This window comes from Coturnix japonica, chromosome 25 (assembly GCF_001577835.2).
Source record: "Coturnix japonica isolate 7356 chromosome 25, Coturnix japonica 2.1, whole genome shotgun sequence".
Taxonomy (NCBI): domain Eukaryota; kingdom Metazoa; phylum Chordata; class Aves; order Galliformes; family Phasianidae; genus Coturnix; species Coturnix japonica.
In genome coordinates, this window is record NC_029540.1 from 1,425,536 (window position 1) to 1,444,252 (window position 18,717).

General features: G+C 61.7%; 3 protein-coding genes and 1 pseudogene across 13 annotated transcripts; 3 read left to right on the forward strand and 1 right to left on the reverse strand.

The window, feature by feature from the left end:
• Positions 1 to 252: 252 nt before the first annotated feature.
• On the forward strand, positions 253 to 2,112 carry LOC107324476 (annotated as a pseudogene).
• An 826-nt stretch (positions 2,113 to 2,938) lies between these two features.
• Positions 2,939 to 4,800, reverse strand: LOC107324487 (cyclin-dependent kinases regulatory subunit 1). Its single transcript, XM_015884551.2, has 3 exons — positions 4,680 to 4,800; positions 3,495 to 3,622; positions 2,939 to 3,252 (listed from the first exon to the last, which is right to left on the reverse strand). The coding sequence occupies exons 1-3, from the start codon at positions 4,736 to 4,738 to the stop codon at positions 3,200 to 3,202; spliced, it is 240 nt and encodes a 79-aa protein (XP_015740037.1). The 5' UTR covers positions 4,739 to 4,800; the 3' UTR covers positions 2,939 to 3,199.
• A 188-nt stretch (positions 4,801 to 4,988) lies between these two features.
• On the forward strand, positions 4,989 to 15,590 carry SHC1 (SHC adaptor protein 1). 11 transcript variants are annotated; one of them, XM_015884542.2, is made up of 14 exons: positions 5,021 to 5,120; positions 7,929 to 8,030; positions 11,365 to 11,526; positions 11,702 to 11,772; positions 12,160 to 12,223; positions 12,374 to 12,493; positions 12,910 to 12,963; positions 13,088 to 13,139; positions 13,282 to 13,408; positions 13,512 to 13,680; positions 13,881 to 13,941; positions 14,047 to 14,214; positions 14,291 to 14,553; positions 14,715 to 15,590. In XM_015884542.2, exons 2-14 carry the CDS (start codon positions 7,983 to 7,985, stop codon positions 14,841 to 14,843), a joined length of 1,488 nt encoding a protein of 495 aa, XP_015740028.1. In that variant the 5' UTR covers positions 5,021 to 5,120; positions 7,929 to 7,982; the 3' UTR covers positions 14,844 to 15,590. The 11 variants fall into 11 exon arrangements, with proteins under 11 accessions (XP_015740034.1, XP_015740035.1, XP_015740028.1 ...); XM_015884544.2 differs by having other exon boundaries at positions 7,929 to 7,994; XM_015884545.2 differs by lacking the exon at positions 5,021 to 5,120 and adding an exon at positions 6,840 to 7,277 and having other exon boundaries at positions 7,929 to 7,994; positions 14,050 to 14,214.
• A 958-nt stretch (positions 15,591 to 16,548) lies between these two features.
• PYGO2 (pygopus family PHD finger 2) lies at positions 16,549 to 18,582 on the forward strand. Its single transcript, XM_015884562.2, has 3 exons — positions 16,549 to 16,859; positions 16,938 to 16,987; positions 17,465 to 18,582. Exons 1-3 carry the CDS (start codon positions 16,736 to 16,738, stop codon positions 18,548 to 18,550), a joined length of 1,260 nt encoding a protein of 419 aa, XP_015740048.1. The 5' UTR covers positions 16,549 to 16,735; the 3' UTR covers positions 18,551 to 18,582.
• The last annotated feature ends 135 nt before the right edge of the window (positions 18,583 to 18,717 follow it).

Consider the following 18,717-nt stretch of genomic DNA (forward strand, 5'->3'; position numbering starts at 1 on the left):
ACCGAGCGCCCCTCCCCCCGCCACGCCGCCACTCACTTCCGGTCCACGCCCCCCGTCACGTGACGCAAGAACCCTAAAGGAGAATGGGGGGGGTTGGTGAAAGGGCGTGTCTCTTAGAGCAAATCAACCAATCCAGCGCGGCGAATCGTTAAGCCCGCCTTCTGGGAAGCTGACCAATGAGAGCGCGGGGCGGCGGCGTTTGAAAGCACCGTTTGAGGGGAACCGGAAGTGGGAGGTGGGGAGGGAGGGGAAGCAAACGGCCGCCGTGGGTTGAGGAGAGGGGGCGAGTGGGGGCTGCGGAAAGGGGCGGACCGGGAACGGGCGGCAATGGCGCACAAACAGATCTACTACTCGATAAGTCGACGATGAGGAGTTCGAGTATCGGTGAGGATGATGGGGGGGAATGGGGTTGTTGTTTGATGGGCGGGGGGGGTTTGGGTGGGGGGGCACCGGGTTTGGGCCTAGGCCTGAGGGGGGGGGGGGAATGGGCCTAGGCTGAGGGGGGGGGGGGGGGAGCTGGGTCGAGGCCTGAAGAGGGAGGGGGGGCTCCGGGTCTAGGCCTGGATGGGGGGGGGGGCACCGGGTTTGGCCTAGGCCTGAGGTGGGGGGGTGTAATGGGCCTGGGCCTGATGGGGGGGGCACGCGGGTTTGGGCCTGAGTGGGGTGGGGGGCACTAGGTCTAGGCCTGAAGGGAGGGGGGGGCAAGGGAGCGGGAGGGAGGGAGGGGGGGGTTCCGGGTCTGGGCCTGATGGTGGGGGGGGGGGGGATAGGTTTGGGCCTGGGCCTGATGTGGGGGGGGGGGGGGGGGCAACTGGGTCTAGACCTGAAGGGGGAGGGGAGGCGCCGGGTCCTAAGCCGAGGGGGGGAGGGGAAAGAAGGGAGGGGAGCTCCGGGTTTGGCCTGATGGGGGCACCGGTTTGGGTCTGACGGGGGGAGATAGGGTTTGGGCCTGAAGGGGGTGGGGTAATGGCCTAGGCCTGATGCGGCTGGGGGGGCTCCGGGTTTGGGCCTAGGCTTGATCGTGGGGGGGGGGCATCGGGTCTGAGTCTGGACCTGAAGAGGGAGGGAAGGGGGACAAGGTTTGCTCCTGAAGTGGGGAGGGGCTGCACTGGGTCTGAGCCCGAAGGGGGAGGAGTGTGGGGGGAACAGGGACAAGGTCTGGGCGTGAGGGGGGGCACCGGGTTCTGAGCCTAGGACTGAAGGGGGGGGGATGGCAGGGTTTGGGCCTGAGGGAGAGGAGGGGGGCACCGGGTTTGGGCCCGAAGGGGGAGGGCTGGCACTGGGTCTGGGCTGGTGGGTGTGGGGTGGGGTGGGTAACGGGCCTGGGCCTGGACCTGGACCTGATTGGGGGTGGGGGGTAAGCATTGGGTCAGGGCCTGTGGGCGGAGGCACTGTGTCTACTGCCCCTGGCTGAGCAACCCCTGTGACCACAGGCACGTGATGCTGCCCAAAGACATCGCCAAGCTGGTGCCCAAAACCCACCTGATGTCCGAATCAGAGTGGAGGAACCTGGTGTGCGCCAGCAGAGCCAGGGCGGGTGCACTACATGATCCACGAGCCAGGTGAGCCCCCGTATGGCCGCCCTATGAGCCCCCGTATGGCCGCCCTATGAGCCCCATATGGCTGCCCTATGAGCCCCCATGGGCTGCCCTATGGAGCCCCCTATGGTTACCCTATGAGCCCCATATGGCTGCGCCTATGAGCCCCTATGGTTACCCTATGGCCCCATATGGCTGCCCTATGGGACGTGGGCTCCATACCCACAGCCTGGCTTGAATCTGTTCTATATCCTATATCCCACAGAACCACACATCCTCCTTTTCCGACGGCCGCTGCCTAAGAAGCCAGAGAAGTGAGCTCTGCCCGGGTCAGCCACAGCCCTCGGCTGCCTGGGCTACAAAGCACCTTCATCATCATCATCATCATCATCATCCTCCTCTTCTTCCTCTTCTCTTACATACTCTGCGCTCAGGAGCTTCCCTGTCGGGGCAGAGCCACTGGGTGCCCCTGATGCTCATGAACTCAGTTGCTATCTGGGCACCTGCAGCGGCTCAGCCCCAGGGCACAGCGCTGCGGGGATGGGGTTCTCAAAAGCTTCAATAAAAGGATATTGGAGCTGCTGTGTGCTGCAATTTCTGCCTTTAAGGGGGGGTGGGAGGGCAGGAGGAGCTCCTGGTGCATAGCAACAGCCCTTCCCTGGGGGTTTTGGGTCGTTGTGCACCGGGGGGGGGGGGGTTGGGAAGGGTCCATGGGGGGAGGGGGGTGGGAGGGGTCCATGGGGGGGGTGGGGGTTGGGAAGGGTCCATGGGGGGGGGTGGGAGGGGTCCATGGGGGGGGTGGGGGTTGGGGAGGGTCCATGGGGGGGGGTGGGGGGGTTGGGAGGCGGTCCGTGGGGGGGGGTGGGGGGGGTTGGGGAGGGTCCGTGGGGGGTGGTGGGGGGTTGGGGAGGGTCCGTGGGGGGGGTGGGAGGGTCCATGGGGGAGGTGGGGGGGTCCATGGGGGGAGGTGGGGGGTCCATGGGGGGGTGGGGTTGGAAGAGGTCAATGGGGGGGCTGGGGAGGGTGGGTTGGGAAGGTCCATGGGGGGGGCTGGGAGGGTCCGGGGGGGAGGGTCCATTGGGGGAGTGGGGGGTTGGGGAGGGTCCTATGGGGGGGGTGGGGTTGGGAAGGGCCCTTGGGGAGGCTGTTGGAGAGGGTCCATGGGGGAGGGGGGGTGGGGAGGGTCCATGGGGGGGGGGTTGGGGAGGGTCCATGGGGGGGGGTTGGGAAGGTCCATGGGGGGGGAGTTGGGGAGGGTCCATAGGGCGGTGGGTAACGGAGGGGGGGGGGGAGGGAATAGCACGCCCCCAAAACCACCCAGGGAAGGGCTGTTGCTATGCACCAGGAGCTCCTCCTGCCTCCCACCCCCCCTTAAAGGCAGAATTGCAGCACACAGCAGCTCCCAAATATCCTTTTATTGAAGCTTTTGAGAACCCCATCCCCGCAGCGCTGTGCCCTGGGGCTGAGCCGCTGCAGGTGCCCAGATAGCACTGAGTTCATGAGCATCAGGGGCACCCAGTGGCTCTGCCCCCGACAGGGAAGCTCCTGAGAGCAGAGTATGTAAGAGAAGAGGAAGAAGAGGAGGATGATGATGATGATGATGATGATGAAGGTGCTTTGTAGCCCAGGCAGCCGAGGGCTGTGGCTGACCCGGGGAGAGCTCACTTCTCTGGCTTCTTAGGCAGCGGCCGTCGGAAAAGGAGGATGTGTGGTTCTGTGGGGATATAGGATATAGAACAGATTCAAGCCAGGCTGTGGGTATGGAGCCCACGTCCCATAGGGCAGCCATATGGGGCTCATAGGGTAACCATAGGGGGCTCATAGGGCAGCCATATGGGGCTCATAGGGTAACCATAGGGGGCTCATAGGGCAGCCATAGGGGGCTCATAGGGCAGCCATATGGGGCTCATAGGGCGGCCATACGGGGGCTCATAGGGCGGCCATACGGGGGCTCACCTGGCTCGTGGATCATGTAGTGCACCCAGCCCTGGCTCTGCTGCACACCCAGGTTCCTCCACTCTGATTCGGACATCAGGTGGGTTTTGGGCACCAGCTTGGCGATGTCTTTGGGCAGCATCACGTGCCTGTGGTCACAGGGGTTGCTCAGCCAGGGGCAGTGACACAGTGCTCCGCCCACAGGCCCTGACCCAATGCTTACCCCCCACCCCCAATCAGGTCCAGGTCCAGGCCCAGGCCCGTTACCCACCCCCACCCCACACCCACCAGCCCAGACCCAGTGCCCAGCCCTCCCCCTTCGGGCCCAAACCCGGTGCCCCCCTCCTCTTCCCTCAGGCCCAAACCCCTGCCCATCCCCCTCCCCCTTCAGTCCTAGGCTCAGACCCGGTGCCCCCCCATCACGCCCAGACCTTGTCCCTGTCCCCCCACACTCCTCCCCCTTCGGGCTCAGACCCAGTGCAGCCCCCTCCCCATTCAGGAGCAAACCTTGTCCCCCTTCCCTCCCTCTTCAGGTCCAGACTCAGACCCGATGCCCCCCCCCCACGATCAAGCCTAGGCCCAAACCCGGAGCCCCCCCAGCCCGCATCAGGCCTAGGCCATTACCCCCAACCCCTTCAGGCCCAAACCCTATCTCCCCCCGTCAGACCCAAACCCGGTGCCCCCATCAGGCCCAAACCCGGAGCTCCCCTCCCTTCTTTCCCTCCCCCCCTCGGCTTAGACCCGGCGCCTCCCCTCCCCCTTCAGGTCTAGACCCAGTGCCCCCCCCCCCCCCCCCACATCAGGCCCAGGCCAAAACCTATTCCCCCCCCCCCACCATCAGGCCCCAGACCCGGAACCCCCCCCTCCCTCCCCTCCCTCCCCTTGCCCCCCCCTCCTTCAGGCCTAGACCTAGTGCCCCCCACCCCACTCAGGCCCAAACCCGGTGCCCCCCCATCAGGCCCAGGCCCATTACCCCCCCCCCACCTCAGGCCTAGGCCCAAACCCGGTGCCCCCCCCCCCATCAGGCCTAGACCCGGAGCCCCCCCTCCCTCTTCAGGCCTAGACCCAGCTCCCCCCCCCCCCCCCTCAGGCCTAGGCCCATTCCCCCCCCCCCCCTCAGGCCTAGGCCCAAACCCGGTGCCCCCCCCACCCAAACCCCCCCCCCCATCAAACAACAACCCCATTCCCCCCCCCCATCATCCTCACCGGTACTCGTATTGCTCGTCAAAGTACTTGTCGGAGTAGTAGATCTCCTTGTGAGCCATTGCCGCCCGTTCCCGGTCCGCCCCTTTCCCGGCAGCCCCCACCTCGCCCCCTCTCCTCAACCCCACGGCGGCCGTTGCTTCCCCCCTCCCCCACCTCCACTTCCGGTTCCCCTCAACGGTGCTTTCAAACGCCGCCGCCCCGCGCTCTCATTGGTCAGCTCCCAGAAGGCGGGCTTAACGATTCGCGCGCTGATTGGTTGATTGCTCTAAGAGACACGCCCTTTCACCAACCCCCCCCCATTCTCCTTTAGGGTTCTTGCGTCACGTGACGGGGGGCGTGGACCGGAAGTGAGTGGCGGCGTGGCGGGGGGAGGGGCGCTCGGTGCTGGGAGCTGAGGCCGCCGGGACCGGAGGAGACCGGCGTGAGACCCATGGTGCCCCGGTGAGCATGTGGGTCATCTTAGGTCGGGTGGGCCTCATATGGGGCTGTAATGAGGCCTGTAGGGCCTGTGGGAGCGGTCCGGGCCTTTAGGGGGTTCCCGGTGGTTCCGTAGGCCCCGGTTTGTGGGGGTAGGCCGCAACTTGAGGTCGTGTGGAGCTTCCGGTGTTGTTGGGTTGAACCCGAACATGGCGGGGGTTATGTGTTATGAGATGGGAAACGGCGCTTCCGGGATGTCCGGTCCCGGTATTACCGGGTGTATTACCGGGTATTACCGGGTATTACCGGGTATTACCGGGTATATTAACGGGTATTAACGGGTCACAGCGTTGCCGGTGCTTGTGGGGGAGCCGCTGATCGCCTCTATGCTGTTCGGGAGTCCCGGAGCTCCCAGTGTTGTTATAGGTGTGTGTGTCACCGCTGCCGGTAACCGGGGCTATTAGTAATGCTAATAGTAATTGGGGAGCTCATAACGGAGATGGACCGGCACCGAGTGGGGTAAAGAACCGGTTACCGTGGGTAAACACCGGCTTTGAGGCTTCAATGGATGTCTGTCAGATGGATGTCTGTCCGTCATGGGCTGTTCCTGGGTCTCTATGTCAATGGGTCCCATGGATCTCTATGTCAATGGATCTCCATGTCAATGGGTCCCAATGGATCTCCATGTCAATGGGTCCCATGGATCTCTATGTCAATAGATCCCATGGATCTCTATGTCAATGGATCCCATGGATCTCTGTGTCAATGGGTCACATGGATCTCTATGTGAATGGGTGTCCCATGGATCTCTATGTCAATGGGTCCCATGGATCTCCATGTCAATGGGTGTCCCATGGATCTCCGTGTCAATGGGTCCCATGGATCTCCGTGTCAATGGGTGCCATGGATCTCTATGTCAATGGGTGCCATGGATCTCTATGTCAGTGGGGTCCCATGGATCTCCATGTCAATGGGTGTCCCATGGATCTCCATGTCAATGGGTGCCATGGATCTCCGTGTCAATGGGTCCCATGGATCTCTGTGTCAATGGGTCCCATGGATCTCTGTGTCAATGGGTCCCCATGGATCTCCATGTCAGTGGGTCCCAATGGATCTCCATGTCAGTGGGTCCCATGGATCTCCATGTCAGTGGGTCCCATGGATCTCCATGTCAGTGGGTCCCATGGATCTCCGTGTCAATGGGTCCCATGGATCTCTGTGTCAATTGGTCCCATGGATCTCCGTGTCAATGGGTCCCATGGATCTCTGTGTCAATGGGTCCCCATAGATCTCCATGTCAATGGGTCCCCATGGATCTCCATATCAATGGGTTAGGCCCTGGAACAGGCTGCCCAGGGAGGTTGTGGATGCCCCGTCCTTGGAGGTGTTAAAGACCAGGTTGGACAGGGCCATGGGCAACCTGATCTATGGGGATCTGTGGGGTCTATGGGGATCTATGGGGTCTCCTGGGCAACCTGATCTAGTAAATGTGTATGTTTGGTGGCCCTGCCAGGCAGGGGGGTTGGAACTACATGATCCTTGAGGTCCCTTCCAACCCGGGTCATTCTGTGATTCTGTGCTGCCACTTCCTATCAGAGCAAAGAGTTGGGGATAAGCAGCTTTGCAACCACACTGCGACCCTTTGGGGTAGGGAGAACCTAAAGCAGCACCCTTGGGCATCAGGGGCTGCAACTGGGTGCTGTGGAGGCCATGCTGAGGTCAGGTTATGGCCCTGCTGGTGCTGCAGCCTCACCAGGAGGGCCCTGTATTACCTGGCTATGCAATGCAATGCCACTCACTTATGGCTGTTTTATGGCTGTGTACAATGAGCACAGCATTGTGGCCGTTCAAACCCATCCCCTTCCCCTCCTGCTGGCTTTTAGCACAGTGCTGTCCTCTAACCTCAGCCCCAGAGTCCAAAGGGCCTCGTCATTTCTGCACTTCCTCTGCAGTCAGTGACCTGCTGCTGTTGCTCATTGCCTGGCCCTGCCCAGGATGGGGCTGCGGCTGCCAAACAGCCCCTCTTATCTCACTGCCCCCTGGGCTAATCTCATTAGCGCCCGCCTGGGCTCCGGCGTTGGCTTTGCAGGCCCCAGATAAGGACTTATGATTGCTGCAAGGAAGTAAATCGTGTTTGTTGGCCTGATCTGCTTGACTGACCCGGCCCCGAGCGGCTCCATGGTGAGGGTGGGAGCGGCGCAGTGTTGGCTGGGGAGGGCAGGGGTTCTCATTGTGCTCCTGCTTTGCTGGCTGTGTTTTCCTTTCACCGCTGCCCTTCTCTCAGAGCTTCCTGCCCCTCCTGGCTCTGCTCACGTCTGCCCTTCCGTGGCCCCTTTTCCACCTCTCCTTCCTTAACACCAGGATCCGTTTCACACGCTCCTGCGGCCACATCCTGGCTCCTCCCTGGGGACTTTGTGTGTCCTTTATGGCAGTAGGTGCCAGCCTTGGGGGGGGGGGTGGTGGTGTGGGCAGGAGCAGAGTGCTCCTCTATGTCTGAGCACCTCTTCTCTCTCCTTTCTTGCCCTCTATTTTTGGGTCCTGACATCTACAGGGCACTGGTGCTTATTTCAGGTCACAGAGTGACTGTAATCGAGGTCCTTTTGCTTCAGGGTACAGCCAACAGGTGGTTGCCGACACCATTTGCCTGCAGGCAAGATCTGAGCCCTGACTCCAGCTTATCCCCGTGCTCTCAGCATCCCAACACCATCCTTCCCAGCACAGGGATGTTAAGAAGGAGCTATGCCCTGGTCTCTTTGCCCCTATCTACCTGCATTCAGTGAGAAGCCCTGCTCTGTAGGGCTGGCTAACTCACTGTTTGTCCCTGAACCGCAGGTTGGGCTGCCAGACCAGAAGGGCTGAGTGTTTGTTCCCTGCCCTCCACCGGCGATGGAGTACGTGGTAAGGCCGGCCAGCGCTCGGGACTTCGGTGGAAGGGTTAGTTGGCTTCGGTGGCGGATCCTGCCTCCCCCCTTCCCCCTTCACCACCAGGGCCAGCCTCAATTCCAGGCCTCCTCTGCTGGTTTTCCCCTGCCCCCATTCCAAGGAGGCTGCTGGGACGTTCAGAGAGGTTGCAGACAGGAAAGCATCGCCGCCATGTGACGTTGTTGTAGTGGTGTTGAAGGGAAAATCCAGCTCTTGGCTGGCTCTCAGCCTTTCTCTTTGCTCTCCATGCCGTGCTGCAGGAGGACAGGGCACGGGACAGGCTCCATCTCCCTATCTTAGGACATAGGGGTCTCCTGCCCTCTGTATGCAGCCAAGCTGTGTACGTGTGGCAGCCCCCGTTGCCTGCGTGCTCCTCGCCGCGATTACTTGCCAAACCACTCGCGTGTTCCAGCTCTCTGACTCAGCTCCTGCTTTGTGTTTCCTGGGAGGATGGCAGGGCTGCAAGCAGAGCCTGGGGGGAAACATAGGATCCTCCAAAGCAAGGCGGTGGGCACAGCTCTGTTTGCTGTGCTATATCAACCCCTCTCTGTTCCTCATCCCTTTGGCTGTGTACGAGGTCACCCACAAGCACACGGCGTCCCTGTGTCCTGCATATAAGCAGGATCTGGTTGAGCCTCAGCTTCCAGGCATGAGGAGCTGCTCTGCTGCAGGGCTGGGAGTGCAGTGCCAGCCTGTCTGGTGAGACAAGGGGCTGCTGGGTGCTGCTTAGGGGTTGCAGGACCCGAATCTATGGGGCTGAGCACGTCTTGCTTTGCCTTTGGTGCTCTGTGACCCCTGGGTAAGGGGCTGTGATTATTGGGGTGGGCTCTGGAGCTGTGGCAGTTGAATCTGGTTGTGCTGACGTGCCTCATTCCCAGCCAGTGCTGTTGGGGGGGGGATGTGTGTGAGCTGTCTGGCTTCAGCTTTCAATGCAGGAGGTTGTGATAAAATCAAGAGTGATTCTGTTTTGTAGAAACAGAGCTCTGTGAGAAACGGGCACAGCTCGGGGCACTGTGTGTGCCGGGAATTGCTGCTCCCTGCTTCCCATCTGGGCTGGGGTCCAAAAGACCCCTTGCCCCTTTATCTTAGGTAACAGACAGCCCCTGTTTGCAGATGCCTGCAAGCCTTTATGCAGGGGATGCTGTGCCAGGTGGGACCCCCAGCCCCATATGTACAAGCCAATTAGGTCCTATGGGGGCAAACACGCTGCCTTGAGCCTCCCCAACGCCGCCCAGCAGAGCAGGGCTGGCGGGTCTCTGCTTCCTGGCTCCCCGGCCCCGGGTTTCCTGCCTTTCTTCAGATCCATCTTACTGCTGGCCATGGGAAGGTCATGGCACTGAGCTGCCGTGGGGCCCTCGGGGGGTAACAGAGCACATCGTGGGACTGTTCCTGCAGCACCAAGGTGGGGGTTGATGGGGCTGTGGGACCCGTTGGCATCGGAGCCCCCACATCGTGTGGGATCCCAGCTATTTCCAGCCTATTCCCTGCCTCCATTTCCCTGTCTCTGTGGCTTCATGCCAACGTTTGGGAAGCGGGGCAGGAGGTTCCACTGTTGGGGCTGAGCTGGATGAGCCCTTCCCTTGGGCTGGATTTGCCTTGAGTTCAGCTCGGTGTAGGGTTCTATGGGGGTGCCCTGGCCTGCAGGTGGGTCAGAGGGGCCCAGAGACCCCCTTTGTTGGGGGGGAGGGGGGTAGGAGAAGCATGGAACAGCTTGGGTTAGAAGGGGCCTTAAAGCTTATTCCAAAGGGCTGAAGGGGGATCTCTGAGGTCCCCATTGCTGGTTTGCATCAGGTGGGAAGGAACGAGGAGGGGGCAGACTTGCCCCATTGCCCCCCATTAGAAAACTGGGGTTTCTCCTAGCTTTGGAAATGGGTGAGATTTACCCTGGCGCCATCAACACGCTCTGGCTTTTCCCCAGCTCCCTCTAGCTCCGCCCGTGACCTTGATTTTTCTGCTCCAGATCCTCGCCGGGTCCCCACCCCTCCCTCTGAGCCCCTCCTGCGTTGCTTCCCCATCCCCTCACAGCACAGCAGATCCTTCTCCTCCGCCTGTGAGTCAGCACAGCCCTTCCGATCAGCGGCAGCCCCTTCTTCCCCTCCGGGAGGAGCCGGGATGCGGGAAGCAACAACCATCATCGGCTCCCGGCGGCTCCACAGCTGAGCCCGGCTTCTCCCTCTTTACACCCACCTGTATCCTCCTTTTGGCCGCTCTCCTCCTCCTGTACCATCCTGGAGCTGTGCTGGACATCCCTGCATCCCTCTGGCATCGCGTTCCCCCTTTGGCTTCAGGCGTCGCTCCCCACCCCATCGATCCCGGAGAGCCAACAGCATCTTCTCGCTGTCGGCACGTGGCTCGCGTAGCACCGGCTGCTACAGAAGGACCTTGTTCGCTTCTGGACCGTGCTCTGAGCAAGGCTGGGCAGGGCTCGGCCGTGCTCTGTGGCTGCCTTGTCTCAGGGCTTTAAATATTCATGCTTTTCATTTCCTCTGAGCTGCTGGCAACCGCTTGCGAGGAGGAGAGAGCAGGGGCTGGAGAGCAAGCCGGAGGGGCAGCGGTTTGGGACTCGTTTATGGGGCAAAAGGGGCCATGCTGAGCCCCTGCTGAAGACAATGGGATTCGTCGTGGGTGCAGAGAGGGGCAGTGGGGCTTGAGGACCTCCCAGCTGTGTGCTGGGTGTGCTGAGACCCCCCCATCACCGGGTGCACCGGGAGCGGGGCTTGCTGCCCATCTATCCGGATCGCTGACGCTGGTTGCTATCGATCTGCTGGGACTGCGTGGAGCTGGTTCTCCTCGTGAGCCATGAGGGGCTGGAGGGTGCCTGGCATGGAGTTCAACCTTAACCTGTACATGGGGGAGGACTCCAGGAGGCTGTAGGCGCTCTATGGGGTTGCTGTGAGGGGTGGGCATGCTCCAGCCCTTCTCTCCTCTTTCCACAATGGATCTCCTGCAGAAGAGCAAATACAGCCACCTGCGGAACGAGTCTGTCTCCTCCCTGGAGGAGGCTGTGGGAGCCTTGGGGACCCCAGTGTCCCCTGTGGAATCCCTTGAAGGCATTCGGTCACTGCCTGGCTCGCTGTCATCCTCCTCCCTCAGCCCCATGCTGCCTCTCGGGGAGCTCTCATCCGAATCTGAGGACAGCCCCACCACCCTCTGCTCTTTCTTCCCTAAAATGGCCAACCTGAAGCTCTCCAACCCCGCCAACCTGCTCAGCCTACGGGGCTCATCGACCGGCAGCCTTAAAGATACTGGGAGCTCAGGGCAACCCGTCCTAACCGGGACGCTCACACCGACACCAGGGGGAACAGCCAGCACTAACTCAGTAGGACCTGTCACTGTCTGTTCCCAGGATATGAACAAGCTGAGCTGTGCGAAGAGGACGCGGGTGGAAGGCGGCCAGCTGGGTGGTGATGAATGGACCCGCCACGGCAGCTTTGTCAATAAGCCCACGCGGGGCTGGCTGCACCCAGATGATAAAGTCATGGGGCCTGGGGTCTCCTACCATGTCAGGGTGAGTGCTGGGGTGTCTCTATGGGGTGGGAGTGGGCTTTGGGGGGGGGCTCGTTGTGGGTGGAGGTGAACAGCACAGTGTGGGGACCTGTCCCCTCTTTGCTTATGGGCTGCCATGGGGAGGTGGGGGAGTCAAAGCGAGCCAAGCCCGATGCTGACCCTGCTCTCCTCCATAGTACATGGGCTGCGTAGAAGTCCTTCAGTCCATGAGGGCTTTGGATTTCAACACAAGGACTCAGGTCACCAGGTGAGCCCTGGGGTTGTGTTGGGGGCTTGGGGCTGCCCAGGGTGGGTGTGGAAGTGGAACCAGGCTGTCTGCAGCCATGGAGGAAACTGCCAGGAGATCGATGAGCCTGTCAATGAGCTCGGTCAGGCAGGAAGCACTCCTGCAGCTGCATCAAATATTAACAGCTCGCTCTTCCCCTGTCCCTGCCGGGTCTGGGAATCAGCCTGCACTGCCTGAGGGCTTCCCTTTTGTTCCATGCTTAACCCTGTCCCTTCTGCACTGCTCCTCGTGTCCTCTGCCCAGCGGTGCCCCATAAATATGGCATTGATAGCAGAGCTTTGTCCCTGTGCTGATGCAGGAGGGGACAACAGGGACCCCCAGGCTGACGCTTTGCTTTGCTCCATGCAGGGAGGCCATTGGCCTGGTGTGTGAGGCTGTACCTGGTGCCAAGGGAGCAGTGAGGAGGAGGAAGGTGAGGCTGGACTTGGGAAGCTGCTGATGGGAGCAATTTGAGGGCTGGATCTCAACCCAGCCAGCAGTGCTTAGGGGCTCTGATTGCCCCCATGGCTCAGCATGGAGTGGTGGTGGTGATGAGTTGCCTAATGCTGCTGTTCTCCCCCAGCCCTGTGGCCGCTCTCTGAACTCCATCCTGGGCAAGAGCAACCTGAAGTTCGCCGGCATGCCCATCACCCTGACCATCTCCACCAGCAGCCTCAACCTCATGGCCTCTGACTGTAAGCAGGTGAGAGAGGGAAGCTGCTGTGGGCTGCACTGCTGCCTTCAAACAAGCAGAGATCCATGCATCCCCTTCAGGCCCTGCTGGGGGTGTTCCCATTCTCCCTGGGGATGTGTGGTTTATCTGTGTTTCCTGCTGAGTGCTCATCTCCTGGTCCAGCATGTTCCACCCCATCCATTCCTGGTAGCAAAGGGATCTGAGCAATGCCCTGAATGCCTTGTGGGATCTGTGCTCTGGACCTTGAGACCCAAGTCCCTCAGCCTTGGATGTCTTTTAGTCTCAGTAGCTCTGCTGGTGTCTCAGCCCTTCCTCTGGTTGCCTATGGCTCATAACCAGGGCTCCTGAAGTTTGTTATCCCCACACTGGGCCAGTGCTAGGGTGGGCACTGAGGAGCTGCACCTAACAGTGCTTCTACCTTTCAGATCATTGCCAACCATCACATGCAGTCCATCTCCTTCGCTTCTGGGGGTGACCCGGTGAGTTACAGAGGTTCCCCAACCAGCACATCCTACCCTGTGCTGGGGATCAGAGCCTCTCCTGCCTTCTCCCCTAAGTCTTGGGCACTGAGCAGCCCTGGCTCATCACCACTCTCTCCCACAGGACACAGCTGAGTACGTCGCCTACGTTGCCAAAGACCCCGTCAACCAGAGAGGTGAGGCTGGAATTGCAAGAGCCCCATTTTGGGTGCAGCTCAGAGAGGGATTGGGTCCCTGCAGGGAATCTCTGGGGTGCACAGGGTGGGATCAGGGGGTGTAGGATTTAATCCTGCTCTCATCTCGCTGTTCCCTTCCCAGCCTGCCATATCCTGGAGTGCCCTGAGGGCTTGGCCCAGGATGTGATCAGCACAATTGGACAAGCCTTTGAGCTGCGCTTCAAGCAGTACCTAAAGAACCCCCCGAAGCTGGTGACACCCCACGACAGGTAAGAGAAGGGAGAGATGGGGGTCCATGAGGTCTATTGGTGCTGGGAGGGGATGCAGGCCTGGCTGCTGTCAGCTGTTCAGCTGTGTGTTGTTCCCTTCCAGGATGGCAGGGTTTGATGGTTCAGCCTGGGATGAGGAAGAGGAGGAGCCTGCCCCAGATCACCAGTACTACAACGACTTCCCTGGCAAGGAGCCTCCTATAGGGGGGGTCGTGGACATGCGGCTGCGGGATGGAGCTGCGCAGACCCCCAATCACCTGGGGGCCACACTGGTAAGGCGCTGAGCGTGTCTGCAAGGGGCTGCTGGGGAGGTTCTGCTATATAGGGGAGATGCAAGGACCCCAATGGGGCTGTGGGCTGCACAAAATCCACACCACGCTTCTGTCCAGCACCTCTGGCAGTCCATACTGGGGTTTGGGGAGGGGTAAGAGTACAGCAAGGTCTTTTGGTCTCACCATGTGCCTCTCTACAGCCTGTTGGCCAGACGTCTGGTGGGGAATTTGACCCCAGGAAGCAGCACGGTCCCGCTCAAGGTAATGTGATGGATGTGGCTGGTCCCCATAGGCTTTCCTGGTCCCAAAGTGCTCCAGCAATAAGTGCTGGTGCCGGAGCGCTGCTGACCACAGCGCTTTGTGCAGCAGGAAGAGAGAAATACCCACCTGCAGCGGGTGCGTCCGGCCGTACGGACCTATTTGATGACCCATCTTATGTGAACGTGCAGAACGTGGACAAGACACGCCAAGCAGCAGCTGCAGGCAGCCCTGCAACAGCCAACGGCAGCGCCCAGCGAGACCTCTTCGACATGAGTGAGTGGGGACAGCAGCTGCAGGCTGTGCACTCTGTGCTGGGTGTGTGATGGAGCCCCTTCCTTTTCTCCTGCAGAGCCATTTGAAGATGCCCTTCGTGCCCCCCAGTCTGTGCCCGTGACCGTTCCTCCTGCCCAAGTTGTGGCCTCCATGGAGGAGCAGCTGAGGAGGGAACCGTGGTATCACAGGAAGATGAACCGCAAAGAGGCTGAGAAACTGCTGAAGGTGAATGGAGATTTCCTGGTGAGGGACAGCATCACCACCCCGGGGCAGTACGTGCTGACCGGCCTGCAGGGTGGGCAGCCCAAGCACCTGCTGCTCGTCGACCCCGAAGGAGTGGTGAGTCTCTATAACCCCAAAGCTTGGGGGGCCCTACATCTCCCCACAACCCCACCTTGGGGACACCTCCGGGCTGGCTTAGGGGATGGAGGAGGCCTGGTAAAGCATAGAGGGGACTCCTGGGTGTATCTGCAGCCTCTTGAGTTCCCTATTCCCTGCAGGTCCGGACAAAAGATCATCGTTTTGAGAGCGTCAGCCACCTCATCAGCTACCATATGGACAATCACCTGCCCATCATCTCAGCTGGCAGCGAGATGTGCCTGCAGCAGCCAGTGGAAAGGAGACTGTGAGCTCCAGGGGGGCCTCGGTGCGCACCCCCCCACACCCCCCAGCCCTGCTTCCCACCCTGGGGAGCACCTGGACTCAGCCGGGGCTGAGCGTGGACTGCCTTGGGGATGGTCCTCACCCTCCCACCACCACCACACGAAGCTGGCAGCCCTGGGCTGCAGGCAGCGTGGTGTGAGCTGCCTGTGGGGCCGGGGGGCTGGTAGTGCCAAAGCCCCCTCCTCTCCTCCCAGCTCCAGCCTTTTGCTCAGCTCATACCAAATCCCGGCCCCATACGGTGTCAGCACTGGGGGGCACCAGCCCAGGGCCGGGTTCTGCTCCAGCCTGGTTGGAACTGGGGGTGGCCAGGCTTCATCCCATGAGCAGCACCAGCCCCGAGGGGTTGGGGTGGGGGGGATGGAGTGGGGGGGGCTCACCCAGGGCTGTGCCCTGCGCTCTGCTCCCCAAGCACAAACAAGGCCCGGCCGGCCGCGCACCGAATGTACCCGATCACTTTATGTGTAACTGTGCCTTGACCCCGCAGGTCCCACACATATATGCAATGCAGCCGGGCTGGGGTGGGGGGGCTGCCAGCTCCTTCATGCCCTCCAGGTCCTGCCAAGCCCCTTCTCGGGCACCTCCCTTAAAGCCGGAGCTGGCCGGGTCCCCACTGCATGCACCTCGACCCCCCCCCGAAGCCAAAGCGCAGCCCAGCCCCGGCCCCGCTATAACCAAAGGATCCGGCGGTTCGTATTAAAGTTGGTATTTCTTTACGATGCGGCTGCTGTGTTGGGGAAGGGGCGGGTTGAGAACCTAAGGGGGTGGCGGCCGGGACCCCTCCCCCCTGAGCCCCCTCCCCATGGTTCCTCCCTCCCCCCTGAGCCCCCCTAACGTGGTTTCTTCCTTCCTCCCCCCTGGTCCCGCCTCCCCCTGGTTCCTCCCCCTCGTCCAGAGCCCCCTCCCAAATGGTTTCTCCAGCCTGAGCCCTCCCTGCCCATGGTTTCCTCCCCCCAGAGCCCTCCTCCCTCGGTTCCTCCCCCCCCGACCCCCCCCCGACCCCCTTCATAGGTTCCTCCTACCCCCCTGACCCCGTCCCATTGGTTCCCTCCTCCCCCACCCCCAACTGTGGTTTTCTTTTCCTCCCTCCTCTCCTGAGACAGCCTCCCTATGGTTTTCCTCCCCCCTAAGACACTAACGTGGTTCTTCCCGCCCCCCCCCTCTAAAAGTGGTTTCTTCCTCTCTGCCCCCCGAGGCGCCTCCCATGTTCCTCCTCCACCCCTGAACCCCTCGGTGGGTTCATCCCCCTGAGCCCCTCCCCTGGTCCCTTCCCCCCCCCCGAGCCCCCTCCCATCTGGTTCTCCCTCCCCCCTGAGCCCGCTCCCATGGTTCCTTCCTTTTTCCTCCCCACCGACGCACCCTAACGTGTTTCTTCCTTCCTCCCCCCTAAGCCCCCTTCCACATGGTTCTCCCCCCCTGAACCCCTAACGTGGTTTCTACCCCCCCGCCCTAACTGTGGTTCCTTCTCCCCGATAGATTTTGATTCTCCCCCTGAGCCCTCCATGGTTCATCCTCCCCGCCCCCTAACATGGTTTTCTTCTGTTCTCCCCGCCCCTAAAGCGCGTTCATCCCTCCCTACCGCCAACACCCTGAACGTGGTATCTTACTCCCGCCGCCGGCGGCGTCGCTCCGTGTTCTCCCACCTCTTCCCCCCACCCGCCCCGCGCACATGGTTCGCCCCACGCCCCGCCCCTCGCGCAGCGATTGGTCCCTGAGTAACATCCGGTCCCGGAGTAACATCCGGTCCCGGAGTAACTTCCGCTCCCAGAGTGACTTCCGGTCTCAGAGTGACTTCCGCTTCCGGCTCGCCGTGCGAAGGAGCCGCGGCGGTGTCATGGCGCCGCGCCGGCTGTGAGGGGCCATGGCGGCCCCACACGGAGAGAAGCTGGAGGGAGGCGTCCCGGCCCCGCCGCTCCCCCCGGGGCCCCCACACCCCGCGGGCAGCTCCGCCGTGGGCGGACCCGGTCGGAAACAGGGGAAGGCAGGTGAGAACGGGAGACGGGAACGGGCGGGATGGAGCGGAGGATGCACCGGAGCTGACTAGGCCGCACGTCTCCCTTTAGGTCTGCAGATGAAGAGCCCCGAGAAGAAGCGGCGGAAATCCAACACTCAGGTACGGGACAGCGAGATCCGGGCCCACCCGAACCGAGGCCGGTACCGGGACCGGCGGTTCTAACCGGTACCGTGGTTCTAACCGGGACCTCGGTTCTAACCGGGACCTCGGTTCTAACCGGGACCGTGGTTCTAACCGGTCACCGTGGTTCTAACCGGGACCTCGGTTCTAACTGGTCACCGTGGTTCTAACCGGTCACCATGGTTCTAACCGGTACCGTGGTTCTAACCGGGACCTCGGTTCTAACCGGGACCGTGGTTCTAACCGGTCACCGTGGTTCTAACTGGTACCGTGGTTCTAACCGGTCACCGTGGTTCTAACCGGGACCGTGGTTCTAACTGGGACCTCGGTTCTAACCGGTCACCTCGGTTCTAACCGGGACCGTGGTTCTAACCGGTCACCGTGGTTCTAACCGGTACCGTGGTTCTAACCGGTACCATGGTTCTAATGGTTCTAACCGGCCCCGTTTCCCCGCAGGGTCCGGCCTATTCCCACCTGTCGGAGTTCGCCCCCCCTCCCACCCCTATGGTGGATCATTTGGTGGCTTCCAACCCGTTTGAGGATGATTTCGGGGCTCCTAAAGTCGGTTCCGCCTCCTCCCCGTTCCTCGGTAGCCCCGTTCCTTTCGGTGGCTTCCGGATGCAGGGGGGGGGAATGGCGCCTCAGGTGCCCCCCGGTTACGGTGGGGGTCCTCAGCCCATGAGGAGGCAGCCCCCTCCATTCGCACCCGGGCAGATGGGGCCGGCTTTTGGGATGCCCCCACAAAACCCCGGTTACGTTCAACCCGGGGGGATGAGTTTCCCCGGGCAGCCGTTCAACCAGCCCCCCCCCCTCGGACAGAACTTCAGCCCTCCTACGGGGCAGCTGATGCAAGGCCCCGTCGGGGGCTTCGGGCCTATGATGTCCCCCACTATGGGGCAGCCTCCTCGAGGGGGGGACATGGGCCCCGGGCCGGCTCTGAACCCCCCCGGTGGGCCAGCAATGGCTCAGCGCTTCAACCAGCCCAACAACCTCTTTGGACAGTCCCCCATGCAGCGGCCAGGGCAGAACATGCCCCCCCTACCCCCCAACACCAGCCCTTTCCCTGGGGCAGATCCCGGTTTCCCCTCTGGTGGAGAGGAAGGGGGTAAAAACCTCAACCCCCCACCCAGCACCTTCCCCCCTGAGCAGCACTCGGGTTCCCCCGCTGCCGTTAACGGGGCTCAACCCAGCTTTGCCCCCACTAACACCAACCGTGGTGGTGGCACCCCCGAAGCCAACAGCCTCCCACCCCCCAATAAGGCAGCAACCAGCTCTGGGCACCAACCCCCCCCTGGTTTAGTTTATCCATGTGGGGCTTGTCGTAACGAGGTGAACGATGACCAGGATGCCATCCTATGTGAGGCCTCGTGTCAGAAATGGTTCCACCGGGAATGCACGGGGATGACGGAGAACGCCTACGGGCTGCTCACCACCGAAGCCTCCGCTGTTTGGGCCTGTGATTTCTGCTTGAAGACCAAGGAGATTCAATCCGTGTACGTCCGTGAGGGCATGGGACAGCTGGTGGCTGCCAATGATGGTTGATACCCCCCCCCCAACTAAACCCACATTGTACAGAACCCGGCGCCGTTTTAGGACCAAACTCCCTTTTGTAACTGTTGGACCCACAAGAACCGGATGGCACCGGGGGTTGTTCCCCATCATAATGGACTCTATATGGGGCTGGGGGGGGTCTCAATGATGGCTGAGCC